Raw genomic sequence first — 22,883 nt, forward strand, 5'->3', positions numbered from 1 at the left:
AATGAGAAATACTTCTTTGACACTGTCAATCTGATTGATGTTTAAGATCTCATACCTTTTCATCATCTCAGACCTGTTTCCATGACATTCTGTAAATCCCACTGAAGGAGTCTAGACACTGACCAAGCTTTCCTCTGGGTCCCTTGATATTGTAGAGATACCAGTGTTGCACAGAGGCTACTCACTGGTTCATTTTGCTCTTGTTAAAAGAGAAAATACAGTGTAGTGAAGAAGACAGTGGATTTAAGAGGTGGGAAAACCTGCATCCAAATCCCAAGCACTTACTAGGTGTTTGATCCAGCACTCACTTTAACTCTCGAGTCTATTTACTCCTCTGTAAATGAGGTCCAGACCTTTAGGGATCCTTCCAACCTCAAATCTATGATTCTGTAATTCCTTTTCCCACCCCAGGTATTATGTTCTTCAGAGCAAAGAGGCATAGAGAATAGAGTGGTGTGCCTAGTTAGGAAGAGTTGAATTTAAATCTGGCCTCAGATACTTACTAGCTATATGAACCTGGGTAAGTCACTTAATCCTGTATGCCTCAGTTTCCTCATATATAAAAATGAGCTGGAAAAGGAAATGGCAAATGATGCTAGTATCTTTGCCAACAAAACCTCCCTCCAAATTAGGTCATGAAGAATTGGGCACAACAACAATTATAACATACTTCATTTTTATAAATGTAGAAACTAGATTCAGAGAGCTAAGTAAATTGGTCATTCTTATACAGTTAAATATCAGAAGCCATGTCTTTCTGATTGCAAGTTCACTGCCTTCTACCCACCATACCATGCTGCAGCACTTTGTCACACAAAAACACAAATTTCTTCATTAGTTTGCAGACCCTTCCTGATCTGCTTCCACCCAGTCCCTCATCCCTCTGAGGATTATAGCATCTCAAATTGAAAAGAGTCTGTATCAGTCACAAGCCATTACTGACAAGTAGTCATTAAGCCTCTGCTTGAAGAACACTAGTGAATGAGAACCATTCCATTAAACCTATTGAGGCAGCATATTTCACTTTCAAAAAGCTTTGTTATAAAATGTTTTCTTAAATGAAGTAAAAGTATTTCTATTTATTCTCTCTTTCCTGCCCTTTATCCACTCTACATTTTAGGCAAATGAATTCCTAAGTATACCATGATCTTATCTTGTACTCTTCCCACTTCATACATTTTACACTGTTCCATATGCCTAGAACATACTATTTCCTCATCACCACCATTGGAATCCTTCTCTTTCTTTAAAGCTTGAAAGGCCATCTCCTCTAACATGCAGCTCTTCCTTGTGTCCCCTAACAGAAAGCCATGTTTTCTGTACCTATCAGTTATCATACTCATCTGTATGTGTACCTGTCATCTTATCCCTCCTTTAGATTTTAAGTTCCTTGAGAACAGGAACTAACTCTTTTTTCATATTTTAATCTCAAGTGACATGGTAGTTACTTAGTACATCTGTTAAAAATACATTTTGGAAAATTTATTTTATAACCAAGTTACGTTTTTCTGGATTACTTTTTCTATAGCTCAAAGGTATATTCATATGTCCACCATACTTCAAAAATATTTGAATGAATAAAGGAGATGGTTGGACAAGACAGTGAATACACATGCTCTTATATTATCATCTTCTGAATACATTAATGAAGGCAGAATCAGAAAATTCAACTTCTATAGCCATAACTCAAATCATTCAGATAACTACATTTTTGGGGCTTAAATAAAATTCCCCCCTCACCCTCTCTCTCCATTTCCTGAACCTAGTTTATTAAAAGATCTTATTATTTGTTTTCCTAGTTTCATTTATTTATTTGTTTTGTTATTAAAAGATCCTTTCAAATTAGTGATAACTGAATGAAAGACAAAGTAATACAACAGCTACCACCTCACTTGCAAAGAGATCACAATTGTTCAGATCTCCTCACAGAGCCTTCAACCTTGAAAACAATGAAAATGAAAACAAAACAGAATAAAACAAAACAAAAAACCTCTGAGCATACTTAGCCCTACCTAAAGCACTACATATATTTAATATGCTATATTAAACCAAATAATTTTTTCCCACAGAAGAGAGGCTCTAAGACCAGGTTCTGGCACAGAGCTTTACTAAATTAAGCACACAATTCAAGTAGACCTAGATAGCTTTCAGATTATAATACCAACAAACTAGAAGTGACAGGTAGACATCAAAAGCAACTATTTATCCATATAGTAAATCAAACAATACTCCTGGAAAAAAAAAATTCAATATGAAAGGAAATAAATTCTAGATTTACCATGCATATGCATAAAAGGAAGAAAGACTTTTTCACAAAGAAATCTTCTATTCTATATAACTTTTCTTCTTCTTCTTTTTTAAATACTGCTATTTTTGGAATATTTCAATAGGATAGTAGTTACTTACCAAACATACTCTGTGGACAGGCTCCACATAGCCAATGCCCAGGTTAAGAATCTCTGCTCCGGACAATGAAAACTACTCACTGTGCCCCAAATGTAAATTGCATTTTCTACCTTTCTTAATTGTTCCTTATGCTCATTTCCATCAGGAATGACCTCCCTGCAACTTATTTTCTTCAAGTATTAGATTCCCAGCCACTTTCTGAAGCCCAACTTCAATGTTATCTCTTCCTAAAAGCCTTTTCTTATACAACCCTCATAAAACTCATATCATTCTAACCATCATCTATACATTCTTTCTAAGAGGGTGGACACTGTAGTAATCTAACAACAGCTAATAGTGTTACTCCTATTAGTATGATGCTTAATTAAACATTTATTGAATTGAATTCCACCAGTGAAAATATGGTAGGTAGAACTTTAGTACAAAAAAATCTAAAAATAAGCAGTATGCATAGTAAAGTTACATGTTATTTCAACAATTACTTGATGCAGATCAAAACTAATGATATTATTTTTTTGCTCAAGAAGCGAAGGAAAGGTTTTTGAAAGATTTCTGTCCCAATAAAAGTCACAATTGTAATCTCAGAAGTGGTCATTCTCTTTCAGTTGGTATATTCACTTATATAGAGTAAAAACACAGTGCCTGAAGAGAGTGCTATGTAAGGCAACTCTCCAGTAATAAGAATATAAAATAGTAAATCTTTCCTTTTCTACCATGATGATAATATGCTATGACCTATAGTTAACGTGGTCACATACCAAAATGTCACACTGACTCTTACTCTTCAGTTTTTAGTTGGACCTGACTTTAGTTCATAATGTCCAAGGAAGTTGTGGAATTGCATGAAACCTTGTCTGGTCACCCCAATATTAGGAAGAAGATTCCCCTCAGATTCCAAATCCAACTCATTCACCACTACACACTGCTGCTTCATCCCTTAAGGAGAATTTGAATATAGAAGGTGAGCAGGCAGAAGGTTTTAAAAATTCACCTCCCACACACTCCTCTGATGTGAAAGCTGTTTAGTATAGAACCTGGTATTGCACAAATGATTGAGCAAAACAAATAAAATTCCAATGTAAATGGACTAGATGCCAGAAAGAAAAATACATGAAAACTGTTATTCAAGCAAAGATCAAATAGAAAATGAACCAAGATTACAGAGGCCCCAGGGAATTGTGCTATAGTGTACCAACAAAATAGGGCACAGCTATTTATGGGGGAGTGGTACTGAGACAATAGCCCAGGGCTCCCTAACAGGTCTATCAGGATCAACTAGTCAATCTTGAAGCATCTCTTTGAACAACTTCCATGCAATCCTCCCACTGGTCCATGGGGATTTCCACAATTCTTTCTATCCCATCCCCCAAATGACTTGCACTGTCAGCATTCCCTACTCCTGCCCCATTCTCCCCCAAAAGAGTTGTCAAAATCCAGCAAATCTGTTACAATCTTTTTTTCTTCCCCCTCCCAACTTCTATACCTGAATTTTTCTTTTGGAAAAAGTTAGGAACGGCTTTACAAGCCACAAAATTTTTCCCAGGAACTTGAAATCAGCTGGCCTTGGCTAGGACATCTCACCTGGCTACTTTGCGTTTATCATGTGGGTGCAGCTTGGCAGCCATCTCTGGGTCCACCTGGCTTAGCCGATGATGCAATTCAAAGCCATCCATTTTTTCCAATTCCATTTTTCTGTCGATCACTTTCTCTTCCTTACAGATTTCCTCTGAAGAATGAAGAGCTTTCCCCTGGGGTTACCAAAAAAATAGTTTTAAAGTGAAGACAGTCAGAAAAATAAGGAGACCTAGGACTACCCCCATCATGCCAAGGGCTTTAAACTTGACAGCACTACCTATAAACAGCAGAGCTGCTATTACATTAGAACATTCAGAAAAGCCTCACATTAGTCAAGTCCCCCCTGAGAAAGAAAAGGTTGAGATAGTTTAATAGTATCCCCGCTCCAGATTTCTAAGGCCGGCTATCAAGTGATGATTAAGCCTTTCTTATTCAGAGATCTGGTAATATCTACTCTGCTAAAGAAAATATTTAAAGGCTCCCTAAATACCTACAATATATTGTTCAAATTTCTCAGCCTGGCATTTAAGGCTGAAGTCATTCTATTTATCTAGTTCCAATTCATATTAGTTTCCCTCATTGTATATTACTCTCCACACAAATTGGTCTATGTATTGTCTGCTGAGTGCTCTATTCCCTCCCAACTCCATATTTTTTTGTTTATGGCTATATCTCATAAACAGGAGGTGTCTCTTGTTCTATCAAAATTCTACAATCTATTAAAGCCAAACTCAAATGCTACTTCTTTCAGAAGGCCTTTCTAAAGCCTAGTATGTCATGACTTTGCCTCACTTAGAGCACAGTACTTTCTGGACTTCTCTAAAGCACTCATCATATAATATTTTATTCAAGTTATTAATATATGTGCCATTATCTCCCAATAAACTATAAGAGCCACAAAGGAAGTTTCATCTAAAGATCTTAATCACTATCCAAAGTTCCACATTTTATATAGTAGGCATTATTTATTGAATTGCATTATAAAAACTACAGTAAACCTATATAAGATACTAATCTAACCTTAGGAAAGACAGTTTGCCCCACATGTCCTGCTTAGGTCAGCCAGGAGAAACTGCACACATGCAGCTGGTAGTTCCTTCAGAATATTAAATGGGAAAATGACAGCTGCTATTAATAACCAAAAAAAAAAAAAAAAAAAAAAAAAAAAAAAGACTTGTAAGGGTATACTTTCTCCTAATAAAATTCACTGTGGGAGAAAGAGGAAATCTTTAAAACACCTACCTTGGTATTGATCAGAACTTTCCAAAGCAAGGATTCAATATAATAATTAGTACCTCCCACAACAATTGGGATCTTCTCTTGAGCAAATATATCTTCAATGTTAACATTAAGAAATATAGCACCAAATCATATAATTAGAGCTTTTTTTAAAGTTGGAGGCTATGCCCACTTTTACAGAAGAGGACACAGTGAATCACAAAGCTTTTTGTTATTGTTTGCTTGCATTTTATTTTTTCTCTCCTTTTTTTTTCTTTTTTCGATCAGATTTTTCTTGTGCAATAAGATAATTGTTTAAATATATATGTATTGGATTTAATATTTATTTTTTTACCATGTTTCACATATTGGATTACCTGCCATCTAGGGGAGGGAGTGGGGGGAAAAAGGGGAAAACTGAAACTCAAGGTTTTGCAAGGGTCAATGTTGAAAAGTTATCCATGAATATATTTTGAAAATAAAATGCTTTAATTAAAAAATAAATTAATTATAATTTTAAAAAAAGAAAAGGACACAAGCCAAAAACCAGACAAATTTTAAGGTCACACCAGTTAGTAGCAGAACTTGGATTAGAATCCAGATGTCTTCACCTTGTGTCCAAGGCTTCTCCACTAAATCCTGCATCAGTATATTCTTTCTTCTTGTCTTATCTGGGAATGATGATAATAAAAAGAATTCATATTCCTCTGCTTAGGAGGCTGAAGGACAAAAGGTAAGGTACAGAGACCTTGTTCTACCAGAAGACCACAGGGGAAGTTAATCAACCTAGAACAAAATACACATTTAAGAAAGGAGTCTGAATTTTAGCACAACTACTTTATTAAACATCTTCCAATTCCCTGCTATGCAGCCAGCCTTTGCTGCCTAAACATATGCAGCTAGACAGCTCTTTTCAAAAAAAAAAAAAGACAAAAAATATATCTATTTCCTATAGAACAATAAATATCTGCTATTTGGAGTCACAGATTATTAGATATGGAAGATTTTAGAGATCATTCAAGAAGATTCATTTTAAGACCTTATTTTAAGCGGAAAATGTAAGAACTACAAGGAAGCATGACTTGCTTCAAGTTACACATGAAACCAGTATTTGGGCTGAGGCTTAAAGCCAGTTCTTGCCACTCTGAATTCTACCATCCTTATACCATACCAAGATAGAAGCATAAGGGATAACATACTAAATGTTACTAAGCAATCAGTTACTTTTAGAATCCCTCATCCAAATGAACACAAATGTGTTCTAATTCACAGAGAAAAAAAACTAGATCTACCTGGGATATTTGAATTGCTGTCTCCACAATGACTATGGAACAGGTCATTTGCTCTACAGAGTGCCTTACACCCAAAGGCACTAGATAAAGAAGTCTTTCAACACCCAGATAAAGGATTATTTATAAAGTCTTCCCAGGAATCCCTGGATAGCAAAGCCTAGAGGGTAGGCTTTCTTTTGGAGGACCACAGAAGGAAATAAGCAATCTAAAACCACACAAATGTTAAAAAGAAACAAAGGCCTCACCCAAATAAAAAGTTGTTTGTTCCAAGAGAAATTTTCCACTAACAGCATGTATCAAAGGAAAGATTAAAAAACAAAACAATAACAAAAACAAAACAAAACAAAACAAAACAAAAACAAACAAAAAAAAAACACCCCACCTCTCATCAACAACTAAAATTCTTAAAATATTCTGCTTTTAAAATTCTGAGATTAAAAAAGGAGGAGATGGAAAAGAATGCTAAGTAGGCTGCTGGTGAGACCTGTCAAGACTCTCCATGACCCCTTTTGGGGTTTACTTGGCAGAGACAGTTGAGCATTTTGCCATTCCTTTCTTCAGTTCATTTTACAGATGAGGACTTAAGCCAAACAGGGTTAGGTGATTTGCCCAAAGTCACTTAGCTGATAAGTATGTGAAGATGCATTTGATTCCTGGACAGGTGCTATTTTCTACTTCAGTGGAATGCTCACCTTCATCCAATGCTCAGGTTGGTCAGTAACTAAAGTATTCCTCCTATTGTGTTCATTTAAGTTCGGTCCCGCTGTGTGTGTGTGTGTGTGTGTGTGTGTGTGTGTGTGTGTGTGTGTGTGTGTACATATATATGTCCATATAAATAATTAACCAATTGTCCAAAAAAAAGTTGACCATGCTTTTGAATTCTTGTTACAACTCCTATTTGAAATATATCTTTCTGCACTAAAAATCCTCTGCTTAATAATATCTTAAATTTTAAAAGTACTTTATAGTTAATAAAGTGCTGTCACAGATATGAACTCATCTGATCTTTAATAGATACCATCATTCCTATTTCATCCAAAAAAATACTTTTCCAAGTGGGAAAGATTTAGAGATTCAGTCTAACTCCCTAATTTTGTAAATGAGGAAAGTGGGAACTAGAAGCAGGAAACGACAACTCCAAGGTCACATCACAATGGAGGATATTAATGTTTCTGCTCAGTTCAACTTTTTTCCATTTTATTACTTTTGGTACTTTGAAAGATAAACCCTATTTCAGCAATAACTATTTCAGAAAAGAAAGTTTGAAAAAGGCATTTAATTCATTGCATTATATTTACCTTTCTCAAACAATTCAAAAGCATTTTGTTTTGTTTGGAGCTGCGGGTGAAGAAGGGGTTAATGGGTCCTTGTAAGGGTGGTATGAAGTAAAAACAATCTTCATGAATAAACAGCTTATGTACTATTCACTACTCTGTAACTGCTCTTCTTAAAGCTTTGGGGATCTGAATGGAATCAGAAGGGGTAGCCTGCCGAGGAGGGTAAAAGGACTGCACACTGTGTTTGCATCTGAGAAATATCAATTCTTGCTTTTAGTCAAAGAAATTAGAATCATAAGGGTCTTTAGAATTTTCTAGTCCAAGACCCTATGTACTCCTGGTTCGAGATACAAGGAACTAGGAGACATTTTTTCCTGAGTCTGGTTATTGTTATCCTGCCTACCCCCACCCTCCTCCAAAACCAGCTGCCTGCTTTCTCGAAGGATATTAGGGCAGTTGCTTTGTTCCTGAAGTCCACCACAGTGTAATTCATCACAAGGGGATCCACAAAGCTGATCATATGGTGTTGGCAGAGTCTCTGTTCTTGGGGGGAGACTTTGTTGGTGATGATATTTAGACCCTCATATACCTACAGAACAGAAAATTAAAAACAGAAAATTAAATTGTCCTCTTATAATCAAATAATATAGATCAAATATCAATGAGGTGGGGGAGAAAGGGAAGGGAGGAGGCCAGAGCAGATTGGGCCTTTCTGGGTATTAAAAATTTCCACTTATATAAGACTAAGGACCAGAGATTCTTAACTGTTTTTATATCAGCAACCTTTTTGGCAAACTGACACCCTTTGGCAAAATGGACCCTTTCTCAAAATGTTTTTAAATATAAAAGAACATCAATTACACTGAAATAGTTATCAAAATATTTTTTAAAAAACAACTTTATAGACTTTCAAGTTAAGAAACTCTGCTCTAGTCAGAATGGAAGTAGACACAATAAGGATTTTTCTATCAAATTAGGACCATTAGCTCTAATGATATAAGCAGAAATGAGTTTTTAAAAGGTTTTTCAAAGATAGTATTTAAAAATACCTGATAACGAATTCTTTGTTTTGTTTATTCAGTTTATCATAAGGCAAACTTAAGGTGAAATTCTGCATTGCTAATAACTCTCCTTCAAAAATGTTGACATTTCAATTGTTTGTGAATGGTACTAAAAATTTAGTCAATTTTCAGGTACGTCTGCTTCTCTGATCTATCACTCACTTTGCCTACATTATCCCCTATATATTACTGAACCTACTAATCTGATGCTGAGATCCCAAATAATAATAATTCTTAACTCTACAATTCCTTACAATGTACTACTTTCATCAAAAACCAATAATCTCTCTGTTTTGCTAAATCTGATGGCCTATATTCTCAGGCCTTTTCCTGTTTGACCTCTCTGAAGCATTAAGGCAAAGGAAGGATGGGAAAATACTTAGGAAGCAAAGAGAGGAAATAAGCATTTATCTAGCACTTATAATGAACGTGATAAATAATCTCATTTGCTCCTCATAGCTAGTGAAAGTAGGTGCTATTACTACCAGTCCCACTTTACAGATGAGGAACTTTAAACAAATAAAGGTCAAGTGACTTGCCCAAGATGACACAGCTGTCTGAAGCTGACTCTAAGATCCTTTTATCGTGTACCTACCTGCATTAGACACACTGAACCACTCTTTCTTACATTCTCATGACACTGTTCTCTCCTGTTTCTTCTCCTAGCTGCCTGACCACTACTGAGACTCATAATGGGTACCCATTCTCACACCCCCCTCTTAGATCCTTGTTTCTGTCTCTCTCTGATCTTTTTTTTTTTTTTTTCTGATTCCATCTGTTCTAATGGGATAAATAATCAATCACCTTAGGCAGATGATTCCCATATCTATAGTCTCAGTTTCTCTATTGAACCCTAGTCCCCTTATCAGCAGCTTCCCACTAGGTATCTCTGAATGAATGTCCTAAAAGCTTTTCAAATACAACAAGCCCAATCACAGTCTTTATTTTTTCCCTCTAAGCCCTCTCCCTCATCAAAACATTTCTATTTTTCCTGAGAGTACCACTATCTTCACAACTACCTAAATTTGCAACCTTAGAATTATACTGCACTCTTTACTTTTCATCATCCCTCTTCCCATATCCAGGTGGTTCTCCAGTCTTATCCATTTACTGCACCAACATCTTTGGCATCAACCTCTTTCCATTCACAAAGTTAGTCAGCACCCTTACTTAATTTGATTCCTCACATTCTCACCTTTCAGTCTTTTCTCTCTCCAATTCTTCAAAGAAGTGCCAAAACAATTCTCATAAAGAACAAGACTAATACAATATTAGTTCTGCTTCAGAACCTTTAGTGGCTCCTTCCTGCCCTAGAAACTCGATTTGACATTTAATAGTTATCACAAAAATCTGCCTCCAACTTACATTATCAGGCTTATTTCATATTACTTACTCCTATTCACACTAGTTTACCATTATTACACTATTTCCTAAACTTATCAATCACCTCACTTCCTACCTATGTGAAATGAGACCTTTTCACTAGCAGTCCCTATGCCTAAAATGCACTCCCTCCTCACCTATGGCCTCTTGGAATTCCTAGTTCCCTTCCATGCTCAATTCATATGCCATCCGCTATTGGAAACTTTCCCTGATCATTTTAGTGTTCTGTCCTTTTTCAATTTATCCATTATTTACTTAAATTTGTTCATAGATCATATCCCTCCCACCCAGTCCCTTCCCAGCAACCTCAGGCAAGAGCTTTGGAGGGCAAAGAATGATTTTCTATTTTGTCTTATCACTAGGACCTAGCACAGGACTCTAAATAAAATAACGATTAGTACTTTTTAGGCTGGGGCACAAAGTGCTTTCTTCACAACCACTCAGCCAGATAAATAGTATGGCATTATTCCCATTTTCACAGCTAAGGAAACTGAGGCTAAGAAAAACTAACTCATTTACCCATTGTCATATAGGCTAGTGGTGTAGTCAGGCCTTGAAACCATAGCACTCCCCACCAATACAAAAAGAAACCTTTGATTTCTCTGAACTCTACTTTGAAGGTCACTTAAGCAAAAGTCTAACTACCCAAACAGGAATATCTTGTCTACTGGCTCCTTATCTGTCATTCTCACTAGTAAAAGTTCAGGTCACCCTTTTCCAGATACAGGTAAAGACATGTCTGAAAATATTTGTTAGAAAACGATTAATTCTTCAAGATACATAGTTACCTGAATAAACACAAATAACAAGTATTTCTGCAAATAGTAAAAGCTTTTCTTAGTCTACATTTTTTTTTCTTCTAAGTTTTCTAGTCAAGTAACCAAAGAAGACTAAAAACATCACTGAGATCACTCTGGTGACATCAATCACAAGAAGAACATCAACCAAGAGTTATGTCCTAAGTGTTAAGAGGTAAAAAACAAAAAGACATAACAAATTCTACTTGCAAGGAAGTTACTATTAGGATACAGCCTGATGAAGAGAGAAGACAACTACACATAAGTAAATAGAGATTAAATATAAATAAATACAGGATAGTTTGGAAAGGGGGTCCTAGCAGTTAGGGAAATCAAGGAAAGGCTTTATGCAGAAGATGTTTGGACTTCATTGGAAAGGAAAGAGAGGGATCCTCTGAGAGGTGAGAAAGGAGAACATACTAAAGACATGAAGGATGAACAATTTAAAGGCACAGAGAAGGGAGAGTAAATGTTGAGAGAAAAAAGAAACCCAACTGAGATGGCTAACAATGAAAATAACAAAGGGAGTGATGTTCCACTGAGGCTAGAAAAAGCCAGAAGCCAGATTATGAAGGTTTCGAAAACTAAAGTTTATATTTTATTCTAGGGGCAACAAGGGACCACTGGAATTGAATGAGTAGATAAATGACGGTAAAATCTGCAAGTAAGGAAAATTATTTGTATAGCAATGTGTGGAATGGACTGGATAGGAGAGGGACTTGGAGCAGAGAGCATTCACAAAACCATTAAAAATAATCTAGGTGGAGAGTACACCCTGAGCTAAGTTGAGAGAAGGGAGTTAATGATGAAAGATATTATAGAGATAGAAATGGCATGATTTGACAAACAAAAGATTATGTGAAGTGAGAGGCGGAAAAGTAAAGCATACTATGAAGATTACAAACCTGGGATACTAGAAAGATTAAGGCAACCTCTCTGGAAATACGAAGTTTAGAATAGGGGAGGGAGCTTGGAGGAAAGGGATAATGGAGTTCTATTCTGGACACTCTGAACTTTAGGTGCCTTGAAGACATTCAGTTAGAAATGACTAACAGGCAATTGGTAACAGGATTAAAGCATATGGGAAAGTGATTGTTGCTGAATACACAGTGGATGTGTGAGTCACCTTCATATTGTCCCTTGTTTGTTTCAAAGAAGACCAATGACATCACAGGGTGATGTCCTGACTTGTGTATGAACTGGATTTAAGTGAAGCAGTGTTGTGCAAAGTCATCAGCCTCATGCTCTCTTCCACAGTCATCAAAGTCCAGTGACAGAACAAACATCAGGATGACTAGCAATGACCCTAGATGAAATAGATGACAGTGTCTTTGATTTCTGACAAAGGCTGCACAGAGCATGCTTCATGGCTGCTGAAACAAACTGTTCTCATCTGCTCATTTTGTCTGGGGAAATTTTCACATGCTTGGGATAAGACATGCCCAGAATTCACCAATGGGGGCCCTCAATATATTCTAGCCCATCTGCCACGATAATTGTACCACATATCAAGATGAGTCATAATGGATACATGATTTAGACATAAAGGTATCATATTTTATGTCACATGCATAGAGAAAAGAACTCAATTCTTGGGACTTGATGCAGTTGCAAAAAGTGGCTCAGGAGAGGAGAGGATGCACAATAAAATTTAGAGCATCCAGTTCAGCAACTACTAGTCCCCAGCTCAACAGTCTCCAAGGGGAATTTGAAATCTACCAAATAAAAGAAGGATTTTAATTACAGAATAAATAGGGGCAGAAGAGAGCTTGGAGGACATCCATTTCAGGTACAGGGCATGCTCTAAGCAAGACAAGGAGATTATAGAGGGAAGGACAATAAGAGATATATGTCTACTTTGGCTGAAACAAAAGAAAATAGAATGACATAATGTTTGACAGGTCAGCTGGAATCCTAGACACAAAGTCAGGAGTTAATGTTTTATTTGTAAGTAACAGGTATTTGAAGTTTTTGGAAGGGTAATGACATGATCACAGCAGGGAACTGGTTAACATACCTGGGCAGGTTATAGGTAATGGACTGGACAGACATGTGGGACAGTCTTATTAGAATATTCCCAAAATGTTGGCAAGAAAAGATGAAGGCATTACCTAGAATTCAATAGTGCTATTTCTAAAAGCAACAGAAAAACAATATAATAAATTATTGCTGGATTTAAAATCATAAAAAGAACAAACTTCTCTAGCAGAAATAAAGTAAAAAAGTGGGAAAATAAGAAATAGAATAAGTAAAAATAGAGACAAAGCTTCAATAAGAGAAAGGTCAGATTCTAACAAGTTATCTTGTGCCTGATAGTGTTATTGCAATTTCACCATAATGAACTATGGTGTTATTTTTTCAATTATATCTTTTTTGTTGTTGGTGGGCAGTCTTTTTTTCCCATTTACTTATTTGTTTTTAATTTTCAATAGTATTTTATTTCCCAAATACATGTAAAGATAGTTTTCAACATTCATTCTTGTAAGATCTTATGTTCCAATTTTTCTCCCTCCATCTCTTACTTCCCCTCTCCCCAAGACAGCAAGCAATCCAACACGGGTTAAATTCCTTTTAAACACAGTTCCATATTTGTCATGTTGTGCCAAACAAACAAACAAACAAACAAACAAAAAACAGAATAAAAAGGAAAAACCATGAGAAAGAAAATTCTTTTCTCTTTGAATGCAGATGCCATTTTCCATCCAGAATCTATTGGAACCACTTTGAATCACTGCATTGTTGAGAAGAGTAAAGTCCATCAAAGCAAATCATCACATAATACTGTTATTACTGTGTACAATGTTCTCCTGGTTCTGCTTGCTTCACCTAGCACCAGTTCATATTATAAAACTTTCCAGGCTTTTCTGAAATCAGCCTGCTCGTCATTTCTTACAGAACAATAGTATCCCATTACATTCATGTACCATAACTTATTTAGTCATTCCCCAATTGATGGGCATCTCAGTTATATCTCTTCTAATAGACTTCAACAACTGTTCAAAAAATGCTCAGCATGAACTATACGGCTCTTTGAAAACTTTCAAAACAAAAAATGGTCGGATGAAAGACAAGTACACTAGAGAGCTGGGAATCAGGCTACTTAATAGCCATATGATCTTGGATATTTTGCTTTTCTAAGAGTCTCCTCTATAACAAGAAGGGCTTAAACTAAAAAAGGTCCCACTCATTTCTGACATTGTTTAACTTTATCCGGAAGTTAAAAAAAAAAAAAAAAAAAAAGTAAACACAATTAGAATCTCATTCTCTTTCTTCAACAGTAACTACTCCTATCTTTTTTTTATTTAACAAAAATCAAATTTTTCTCTCCCTTACACTTCTCCCCCCACTGCGGGGAAAAAAAGGATAACATCCCTGCAGCAAACAGGCATAACCAACTAAAAGAAATCCCCATGCTAATTATGTCCAAAAACCTTATGTCTCATTCTGCAGCTGAGTCTATCACTTCTATAAAGTGAATGGAATATTTTATCAGGCCTCTAGAACAGGGGACATCAAACTAAGGCTCTAGGGTCAACTCTAACAAATCCCACCAAGCCGTTTGTTTACTGTATGTCAGCTAAGAATGTACCTATTCCTGTTTTAGAATGCTGGCTGATCAGAGTTCCTCAATCTTTCAAAGGCAACTAGGTGGAACAGTGAACAGAGCACTGGGTTTGGAATTAGGAAATGTTGAGCTCAAATCTAGCATCAGAACCTTGTAATTACATAATCTTAGGTAAATCAATGAGCTTCCATTTGCCTCAGTTTCCTCAACTTTAAAATAGGAATAATAACAGTATCTACCTCAAAGTAACTGTAAAATCTTAGCACAGAGCCATACACATAGCACTTGATATAAATACTTATTCCCTTCCCTTTCCCTTTTTCCTCATTACTTCTTACAGCCCAAAGTATTACATGCATACACCACAGTTTGGTCATCACTAAATCAATGGATACAGTTCTTTTCTACTACAAAACAAGCTGCTATAAATATTTTTTGTATCTATAGGTCCTCTTCCTTTTTCTATATCTCTTTAAGTTATAGGCCTAGTAGGAGATATAGCCAGGAGGTAGTACAGTTTAGCAGTTTTGGGGTCACAGCTCCAAAATACTTTCCCAAGCTGGACCAATTCAAAGCTCCACCAACATTGCATTTAGTTTGCCTGTTTTCCTGCAGTTTATTTGTCAACTTTACTAAAAGTCCAGTGCATTTTTAAATTACACCATGATGTCATGCTGAAAGATTTCTTTAAGCTCATTTAATTTGGCTTCTTCATTTTACTGATGAGAAACGTGCCAGATTCAGACTTGTTGGGACTACTTAGTATTAAGTTCTGGGCTAGTCATTTCATTTCATCTCTCTACACCTCAGCTTCCTCATTTATAAAAATAAATATAATATTTGAACTAATAAAATTCAAAGGAAAGTAGTTTATAAACATTATATATTACAAAAATGTAAATTATTTTTTCACATACCTTCTGATGTCTATATGCTACTTCATTTTGGCATGAAGGTTCTGTGGATATTCAAAGGCTACATCAACAGTGTAGGATCTGACAGGTTTTCCCAAGCAAGAAATCAAAGGTGCCTTCTAATACAGTTTGGTGACACTTTCTGTGGCTCAGAATTTCAAATGATACCATAATCTAAATTATAGAAATTTGAACAGGCAATTTAACCACTGGAAGTGGCTGACCAGTGACTGACCATAAATTCATCAGTGCCCAGGGAAACAGACTTCAATATTATTTCCTATCAGGACATTTCTCCACTCTAACAGCACATTCAAAAGGAAATAAGAGCTACAAATGTCTATCTACCAAATGCTCCTAGAAGAGAGAGCAGCTAGAAAACATATCTATTATTATTATTCTTCATGTCTATTATCGGCTTTTTAGAGGTAGGTTAAATTTCTATATGAACATTTATCTGACTTGACTATAGGTTTAATATTTAACTGATTATGAAAATGCAGAGGGAAAAAAATTAAAGTTAATATTCTTACCCCCACCCCCAATAGTCCTAATTGTTTAATAAAAGGAATGGTTTCAATTTTTCCTGGTCTCCAAAATGTTTAAGTAATTCATAGATTGATGCAAAGAATTTGTCAGCTAAAAAAAAAAAAAAAAGCAAAAATTCACATCTTATTTCTGGAACTGTCAAACTAAAAGCTTTACAACAACAATACACAAAATCTCAAACCTTACTTAGATGTAAAACTAAACACCTGATGCTGTGATTCCTAGTCTCACTGAGAAGACTAGAAATCAGATCCCATGTTAGTTAAAAAAACAAACAAAACTTGACTCTTCAAATATATGACAATAACTATTGTCATATATTGTCATTATAAAGGAACTTTATAAAATCAACCCATAGATTTAGAACTGAGAATGGCTTAGAGGCCATCTAATCCAATAATTTCGCTCTATAAAGGAAGAGGTAAAGTTTTACTCAGATTGTAAGAAAATCAATTTCCAAGTACAATATGGGAGAAACAGTTCTAAAAAACTTTAAACAAGATTTGGAAGTACTGGGGAGCTTTCAGCTCAGTGAATCTGTGGCAGGCCAAAGAGCTGATAAGACTTAGTCCTACATTAACAGCAGCACAACTTTCAAGCCCTAAAGAAACCACAGTGTTTGCAGTTTACTCTGGTCACACCACATCTAAAGGACTGAATTTAGCTGTGAGGGCCACAGCTCAGCAAGGACAAGGATAAGTTGGAGATCATCCAGAAGAGCAACCCAGATGCTGAAAGGGCCTTGAGTCTCAACCATATGAGAATCAGTTAAAAGAATGGGCTGAAAAAGTAGCTCAGGGGGACATGACAGCTGTTGTAAAGTATTTGAAGAGCTGTTATGATGAGGACAAATTAGACTGGTCTGTTTGGTTCCAAAGAACAGAAGCAGGATAAGGTTCAAAGCCAAATTGCAGACTTTAAAGAGTAAAAAAAAAATTTTTTAAAATTTGTTTTGTTTAGTTTTTGCTTAATAGCATATTATTTTTCCAACTACACGTAAAGATAGTTTCCAACTTTAGTTTTTGTAAGATTCTGTGTTCCAAATTTTTTTCTCTCTCTATCGCTTCCTTTCTCCTGCCCCAAAACAGCAGGCAATCTGATATTGGTTATACATGTACAATCACTTTAAATATATAGGATAAAGAAGAGGGGAGAAAGAGAGAAAAAATTTGGAACACAAGATTTTACAAGGGAGAAATGTTAAAAGCTGCATATATTTTGAAAATAAAAAGCTAAAATAAAAATAATGAAAATAAATAAACAAAGAAACAAACATACAGAAAAAGGTTTTCCTGCAGAAGAGTGTTTTGTAGATGGCCTTCATGAGGGCCTCAAAAGAGATGAGAGATGAGGAATTGTCAGATCATGTATTTTGTTTTGTTTTGTTTTTTAAATGGGGAAGACGCAGATATGTTTCTAGGCAGAAGGAAGTAGTCCACTGACAGATGAATAAGCAGATATAAAAGAGAGGCCAACCTTTTGGAGTAGATGAAATGGAATGGGATCACTAGTACCAGAAGGATGAGCCTTACCAAGGAGAAAGGGCACTACTTTATGTGAAACAGGTGAAAAAGGAGATAATAGAAGGCATCTGAGTGAAATGAAAAGAGGGGAGAATAACCTCAGTTTTTTCAACAAAATATGAAACAAGTTTCTCTCAGTTGAGAAGAGGGAGGAACTGTGTAAATTTTGAGGAGGGATGAAAAGGTATAGAAGTTACTGTACTGAATGGATAGTGAATCTACTAGAAAGGTATAAAAAGATAGCCTTGCAGCAGTGAGGGCCCAGTTGAAGTTATGTAACATAAACTTATAATGTGTAGAGATTCATGATTTTTTTTTTCTACTTTGTTTAGCAGCCTAGAAACAGGAGGAAATGGAATAGATTATGGGAATAATCTAAGGCTGGGATTTGGAAGGGCAAGAAAGTGGAAAGGGCCTGAGAAAGAACTGAGGGGATAAGTGATTAGAGAAGTATCAGTAAGAACAAAGAGATTGGAGTTGTAGGAAATGGAGATGTAGAAAGACAAAGAGATTAAAGGTTGTCAAATTAGATCAATAGGATTTTAGAGCTGGAAGGGACTGACCAAGTTAATCTAGTTCTACTCTTCTGGTTTTTACAACTATGCAAATCGAGTCTCAGAAAGTTATAAGCCTTGCCCATGGCCAGACAGCTAGTCCAAGGAGCACTAGTGAGATCTGAACCCCCAGGCCCTGACTCCCATGCCAGGGCTATTTTTTTTTAATCTGTCACTCAGTATCTTTATAAATAAGCAGATAAGTAAGCAGGTCATCAAGAGCAGATTTTTTTTTTAAAGGAAGAAGTTAAGAACTATTTCCAGCACCCACAGAATGAAATCACAATTCTGTGAAGTTTTAGAATAAAAGTCTCTGCCTTTCCTCACCTATTCTAAGAAACATAAACACATATGCAAATACCAAACATTTATGAAGGGAACTTTCTGCATTAACTGCAGCTGTTCAGAGAGCCATTTGCCTTGATCCAAGGAACAAAAAAAGATAAGTCTCTGAATATGAAGAAACTAACAAACTGAGTAAATATCAGAACTAAGCCCAGATCTATATGCTGAGGCAGTCAACAGCAGAAGCAACTTTGCTATTTTAATATATTGTAGAACACTTAGTTCTACCAAAGACAAAGAGGTTCCTAAAGCAAGTTATGTTCACCCTACTTAACCTCAATTCATGTTACTTTCCCTCTCCATGAGTCTCATAATCGAGACCAGGGCTTCTTAAAACTTTTTCCATTCACAATCCCTTTTTTGCCCAAGAAATTCTTAAAGGATGCCAAGTATGTAGGCATGTAAAACAGGTATACAAACAAAACAATTACTGATAACAAATCATAATTCTGGGATCCCCATATGGGATGATAAACCACAGTTTAAAAAGCTGGGTTCTAGACAAAGTGCAGTGGATAGTGAACTACTATGACCTAGTCTCGTCACGAGCTTTCCCACCTTGTGTAGTCTCACAGGCTGCCCATCCCTCAAGCATTCCTTTTTACTACATTGTTCAGAATCACACATAGGGCCATAAGTGTCATACTTCAAACAGCCCAATTATATAATATTGATAAATCACAGATTATAGAGAAACTACTGCTTCCCTCAGTCAAGACACTCTACCTCTTTTAATGTGGTAGAGAGGAACATTATCTTTAATATCAAGTCAAATAATCAATGTATAACCCCAAACAGCCCATGAAAACCCTCAGACTTACCAAAAAGACTCTACTCTCCTGGTTATATTTATGAAGCTAATTTTTTTGGAACTTAATAGAAATTTATTTTTCCAATTAATTTCTCTATCTTACCCAGCTCTATGTTTGTTCCTAACTATTCTCTTAAGCACCATGTCAACTATCCAACTCAATAGCAAACATTTTGAACAGCCAACCCTAGGCACATCAGTAGAAAGCCCTTCAAAAATTCATTAAGGACAACTTTCCAGATCTACCAATCAATCTAGAACCAACCCAACAACCATACTACCAGTTAACCCATTAGTGTCAAAAACAATTAGAAAGAGATGCCTGATTGCCACATATTAACTTAGAAATCATAAATTAATATTATCTCTGTTGTACTATATCAATTCTTGATGTCTCATAGTCTTTAGCTTTCACTTGCCCAATTTAAAAGTTATTTAAAAAGTTGTTTTTCCTCAGCTTTTGCATTTCCTTTTTCATTTGGCCAACTGTTCTTTTTATGGATTTGTTTTCTTCAGTGGATTATTCTATCTCCTTTTCCATTTGGCCAATTCTACTTTTAAGTAGTTGTTTTTCTTTTTTTAGGCTTGCATCACTCATTTCTTTTCCCAATTTTTCTTCTACCTTTTTTATATGAAATGAACAACTCAAAGCTCTAAGTTGCAGTACAGTCACATAGGTATTAAGCAGAGGCAGGCTTCAAACTCAAATCATCAGATTCCAAATTCAGCATCTTATACACATAGCCTGCTACCCTTCAAACATGTATGCAGTGGACAATAATGAACAAAAGAGAGACCCAGATAAGTGTTTTATAAAAAAGTAAGCAAGGAACAGAAAGCTTAAGGGGAAAGCACAAGTAATATTACCCCATTTTACACATGAAAACACTGATATTTTCTAGGGACAACAATGATATACAATGATAGTAATTATCAGATTTGGGGGATATATGCCAAAGGGTAAAGAAGAGAGGAAATCTGCACCTTTGGCTTCATTTGTACATAAAACTCCTAATTCAAAAACATTTTCTAGCAATGAAGTTCTGTAAGTATATTACAACTTATAGTCTTAAAGACTTGTTTAGACAATGAAAAATTCAGTAACTTCCTCAGGATTGAATAAGTATCACTAGGAGGACTTGAATATAAGCCTTTCTAAATCCAAGTTCTTTTCCCTTATCAACTATTCAATTACCTCCAGAAAGGGCATATTAGAAAGAAGCACAAGAAATGCCATGAATATGGAAATCTTGAGTTACTTACAACTTAGGTCATATCCAATATCAAATAATTAATACTGCTGAGAAACCCTTAAAAATGCAAGGAATGTGAGAAAGTCTTAAATCAGATTAATATTCCATACTGAACATAAACTCACCCAAGGAAAAACCCTTGATCTAAGAGGTTTGGGTGGTATAGCTAGCCCCTTGCTCCCAAGCAGAGGGGGAATCTTGAGAACTCTGCTCATATAGCATCAGTGCAAGATAGCACTGAGATCAGTGTACCGTGCATCTGTAGACCTGGATTCTTCTATCAGCTCATCTCTGGCTGGCTATTTTATCTCAGTCCCTTCACTCTCAAATTCTATAATTCAAAGAAGTAGCTCTCAAATGGCTTTTATTACCAACTGAATGCTTCTCCCCAATTTTATCTAAATATCAGAGAGAGTGAAAGAGTTTAGAGGAATTGGAAGTCCAGCATGAGCAGAAGAGAAGTCACAATCCTCCTTCAAAATTCTCCTAGGAACACTTGTTCTGTGATCCTGAGAGAGGCCCTTCCCCCAAAATTAGAAACCTGGAAAAAGAATGCTGTGTCAGTATGCTGCTGAGAGTAAAACAAAGGGGTCCTTTGAAGACAGTGAAATAAAATGAACAATTAAGTTTCACTTTGTGGCCATTGCCTGTGCCTCAAGTTTGAAACATCTTTGATAATATTTGTGGCAGCTCGCCTTCTCCCCACCCCCACCATGTGCCAAGTGTGATAACAATAGAATATAATTATGCTGATGTCTATATATTTATGCTTAAAAATAAAGCAGTGCAACTCACTGGTAGTGGATAAACAGAATGGCTCTGACTTTTCCAATGGCACCCTTGGGCTACCCCACCTAAGAGAAAAGGATCACAAAAACAAAGAGTATGAGAACTGGAAGTAAACTTAGCATCTATTGAGTGGAAGTGGGATGGACGTTTTTGGCTTTTGGAGGGAGACAGGAGGTATCAAGTACAATTCCTCTGCCAGGTTTTTGAAGCCTCTGGTTCCTTTCTATGACTGTTTTTAAATAATTAAAAGACATTTCACGTAGGAGGTCAGGAAAAATAAGGATGTAATTTTTTCTTCATCCAATTTTCACACTCTTGAAATCTATCCACCAACTCCTTGGAGGTCCTTAGAGCCCAGTTCTAGTTCACTATCACTTTAAGAAAGGAAAACTCAAGACCCAGAAAGGGGAAAGAATTTCCCCAAAGACACATAATGAAGGGATGAAAGAGCTGGGCTTACAACAAGGTCTGTTGACTGCTAAATTACATGCCTTTCTACAACACAATATACTGATCAAAAGTTCATGAGATACGGAATATGTTTCATGGGAGTCAGGAAGAAGGAATCTGGCATGTTCCAGAGCAGCAGCAGAAAAAAATGTTTCAAAAGTAAGCAGGAAAAATCAATTAATCAACATATTTATGAATAGAGAATTTCATTCTTATTGAGAGACTTTTAATAACCTAAATAACCCTAAACAAGTAACTTCTTTTTTACTGGTATCAGTTTCCTCACCTGTAAAACAGAAGGGGAGAGGAAGGTTGATTAAAAAAGCCATGCAGGCTCTAATCCTACAATCACATTAAGAATGGTTAATGCATGGATGCAAGTATACCTTGTTAAGTACAAATAGATCTCTTTGAAAAGGGAGAATCCCAACTTTGTAGGCATACAGAACAGCCAGGTTTTATAAGCCAGATTTGGAGGAAAAAATATGGCTTATATTCCAACTAATACATCTATCTGTGGCCTCAAATAACCCTGGCACCATCAGTAATTTTTGTTGAACTCTCTAAGAGTGGTCTGAGAGTATATGCAGCTGTTCTGAAAACCACCAAGGAGTGTAGGAGATAAGGAGGAAGGTTCTGTTCCCAAGATCATAACTGAAAGCAAAAGCCTCAAACCCTTAGGTGGTGGCTGAGCTGCAAGCAAGCTATGGGTTTATTTCCATCTCATCAAAAAATTCTAAACTTCAGATTATGTTAAGAAAAATTTTTACATTTTTAAAAGTTTATTTTAAAATTTAAAAACCATTCTCAACTCAATAGCCAGTACAAACCAGTGACAGTGGAGTCTGCTGCCAGGAGAATACTTTTTACAAAATTCCAGACAAATCATTATCCAGTAATCCAACTGAAGATTTCCAATTTCCACTATCCTAGAAAGTGTCCTCTTTTGTGCCCTCTCCCTCCTTCCCTCTCTCCCTCTCTCTCTCTCTCTCTCTCTCTCCTTCTCCCTCTCATTTTACATACCAATTCTACATATGCCTTCTAATGTCAAACAGAATAAGTTTTTGCTCTTTCCCTTGATAACCCTTTCAATTGCCTAGGGAGAAATGAACAGTCCTCTT

At 36.1% G+C, this 22,883-nt stretch overlaps 1 protein-coding gene across 4 annotated transcripts in view; it reads right to left on the reverse strand.

The window, feature by feature from the left end:
- The window catches only part of TRIT1 (tRNA isopentenyltransferase 1), a 66,363-nt gene that overhangs the window by 23,453 nt on the left and 20,027 nt on the right, over positions 1-22,883 (reverse strand). For 2 of the 4 annotated variants that reach the window (XR_012488504.1, XM_074305246.1), the window contains 3 exons: positions 8,215-8,357; positions 5,224-5,320; positions 3,988-4,154 (listed from right to left, as the gene is read on the reverse strand). Coding sequence is in view for 3 of the 4 variants with exons in the window: in XM_074305246.1 (XP_074161347.1) it covers positions 3,988-4,154; positions 5,224-5,320; positions 8,215-8,288 (338 nt within the window). In the remaining variant the exon portion in view is untranslated. Of the gene's footprint in view, positions 1-3,987; positions 4,155-5,223; positions 5,323-8,214; positions 8,358-21,318; positions 21,378-22,883 lie in introns of all 4 variants that reach the window. The other 2 variants (XM_074305245.1, XM_074305244.1) reach the window with 2 other exon arrangements.

The sequence above is a fragment of the Sminthopsis crassicaudata genome, chromosome 3 (assembly GCF_048593235.1).
Source record: "Sminthopsis crassicaudata isolate SCR6 chromosome 3, ASM4859323v1, whole genome shotgun sequence".
Classification (NCBI taxonomy): domain Eukaryota; kingdom Metazoa; phylum Chordata; class Mammalia; order Dasyuromorphia; family Dasyuridae; genus Sminthopsis; species Sminthopsis crassicaudata.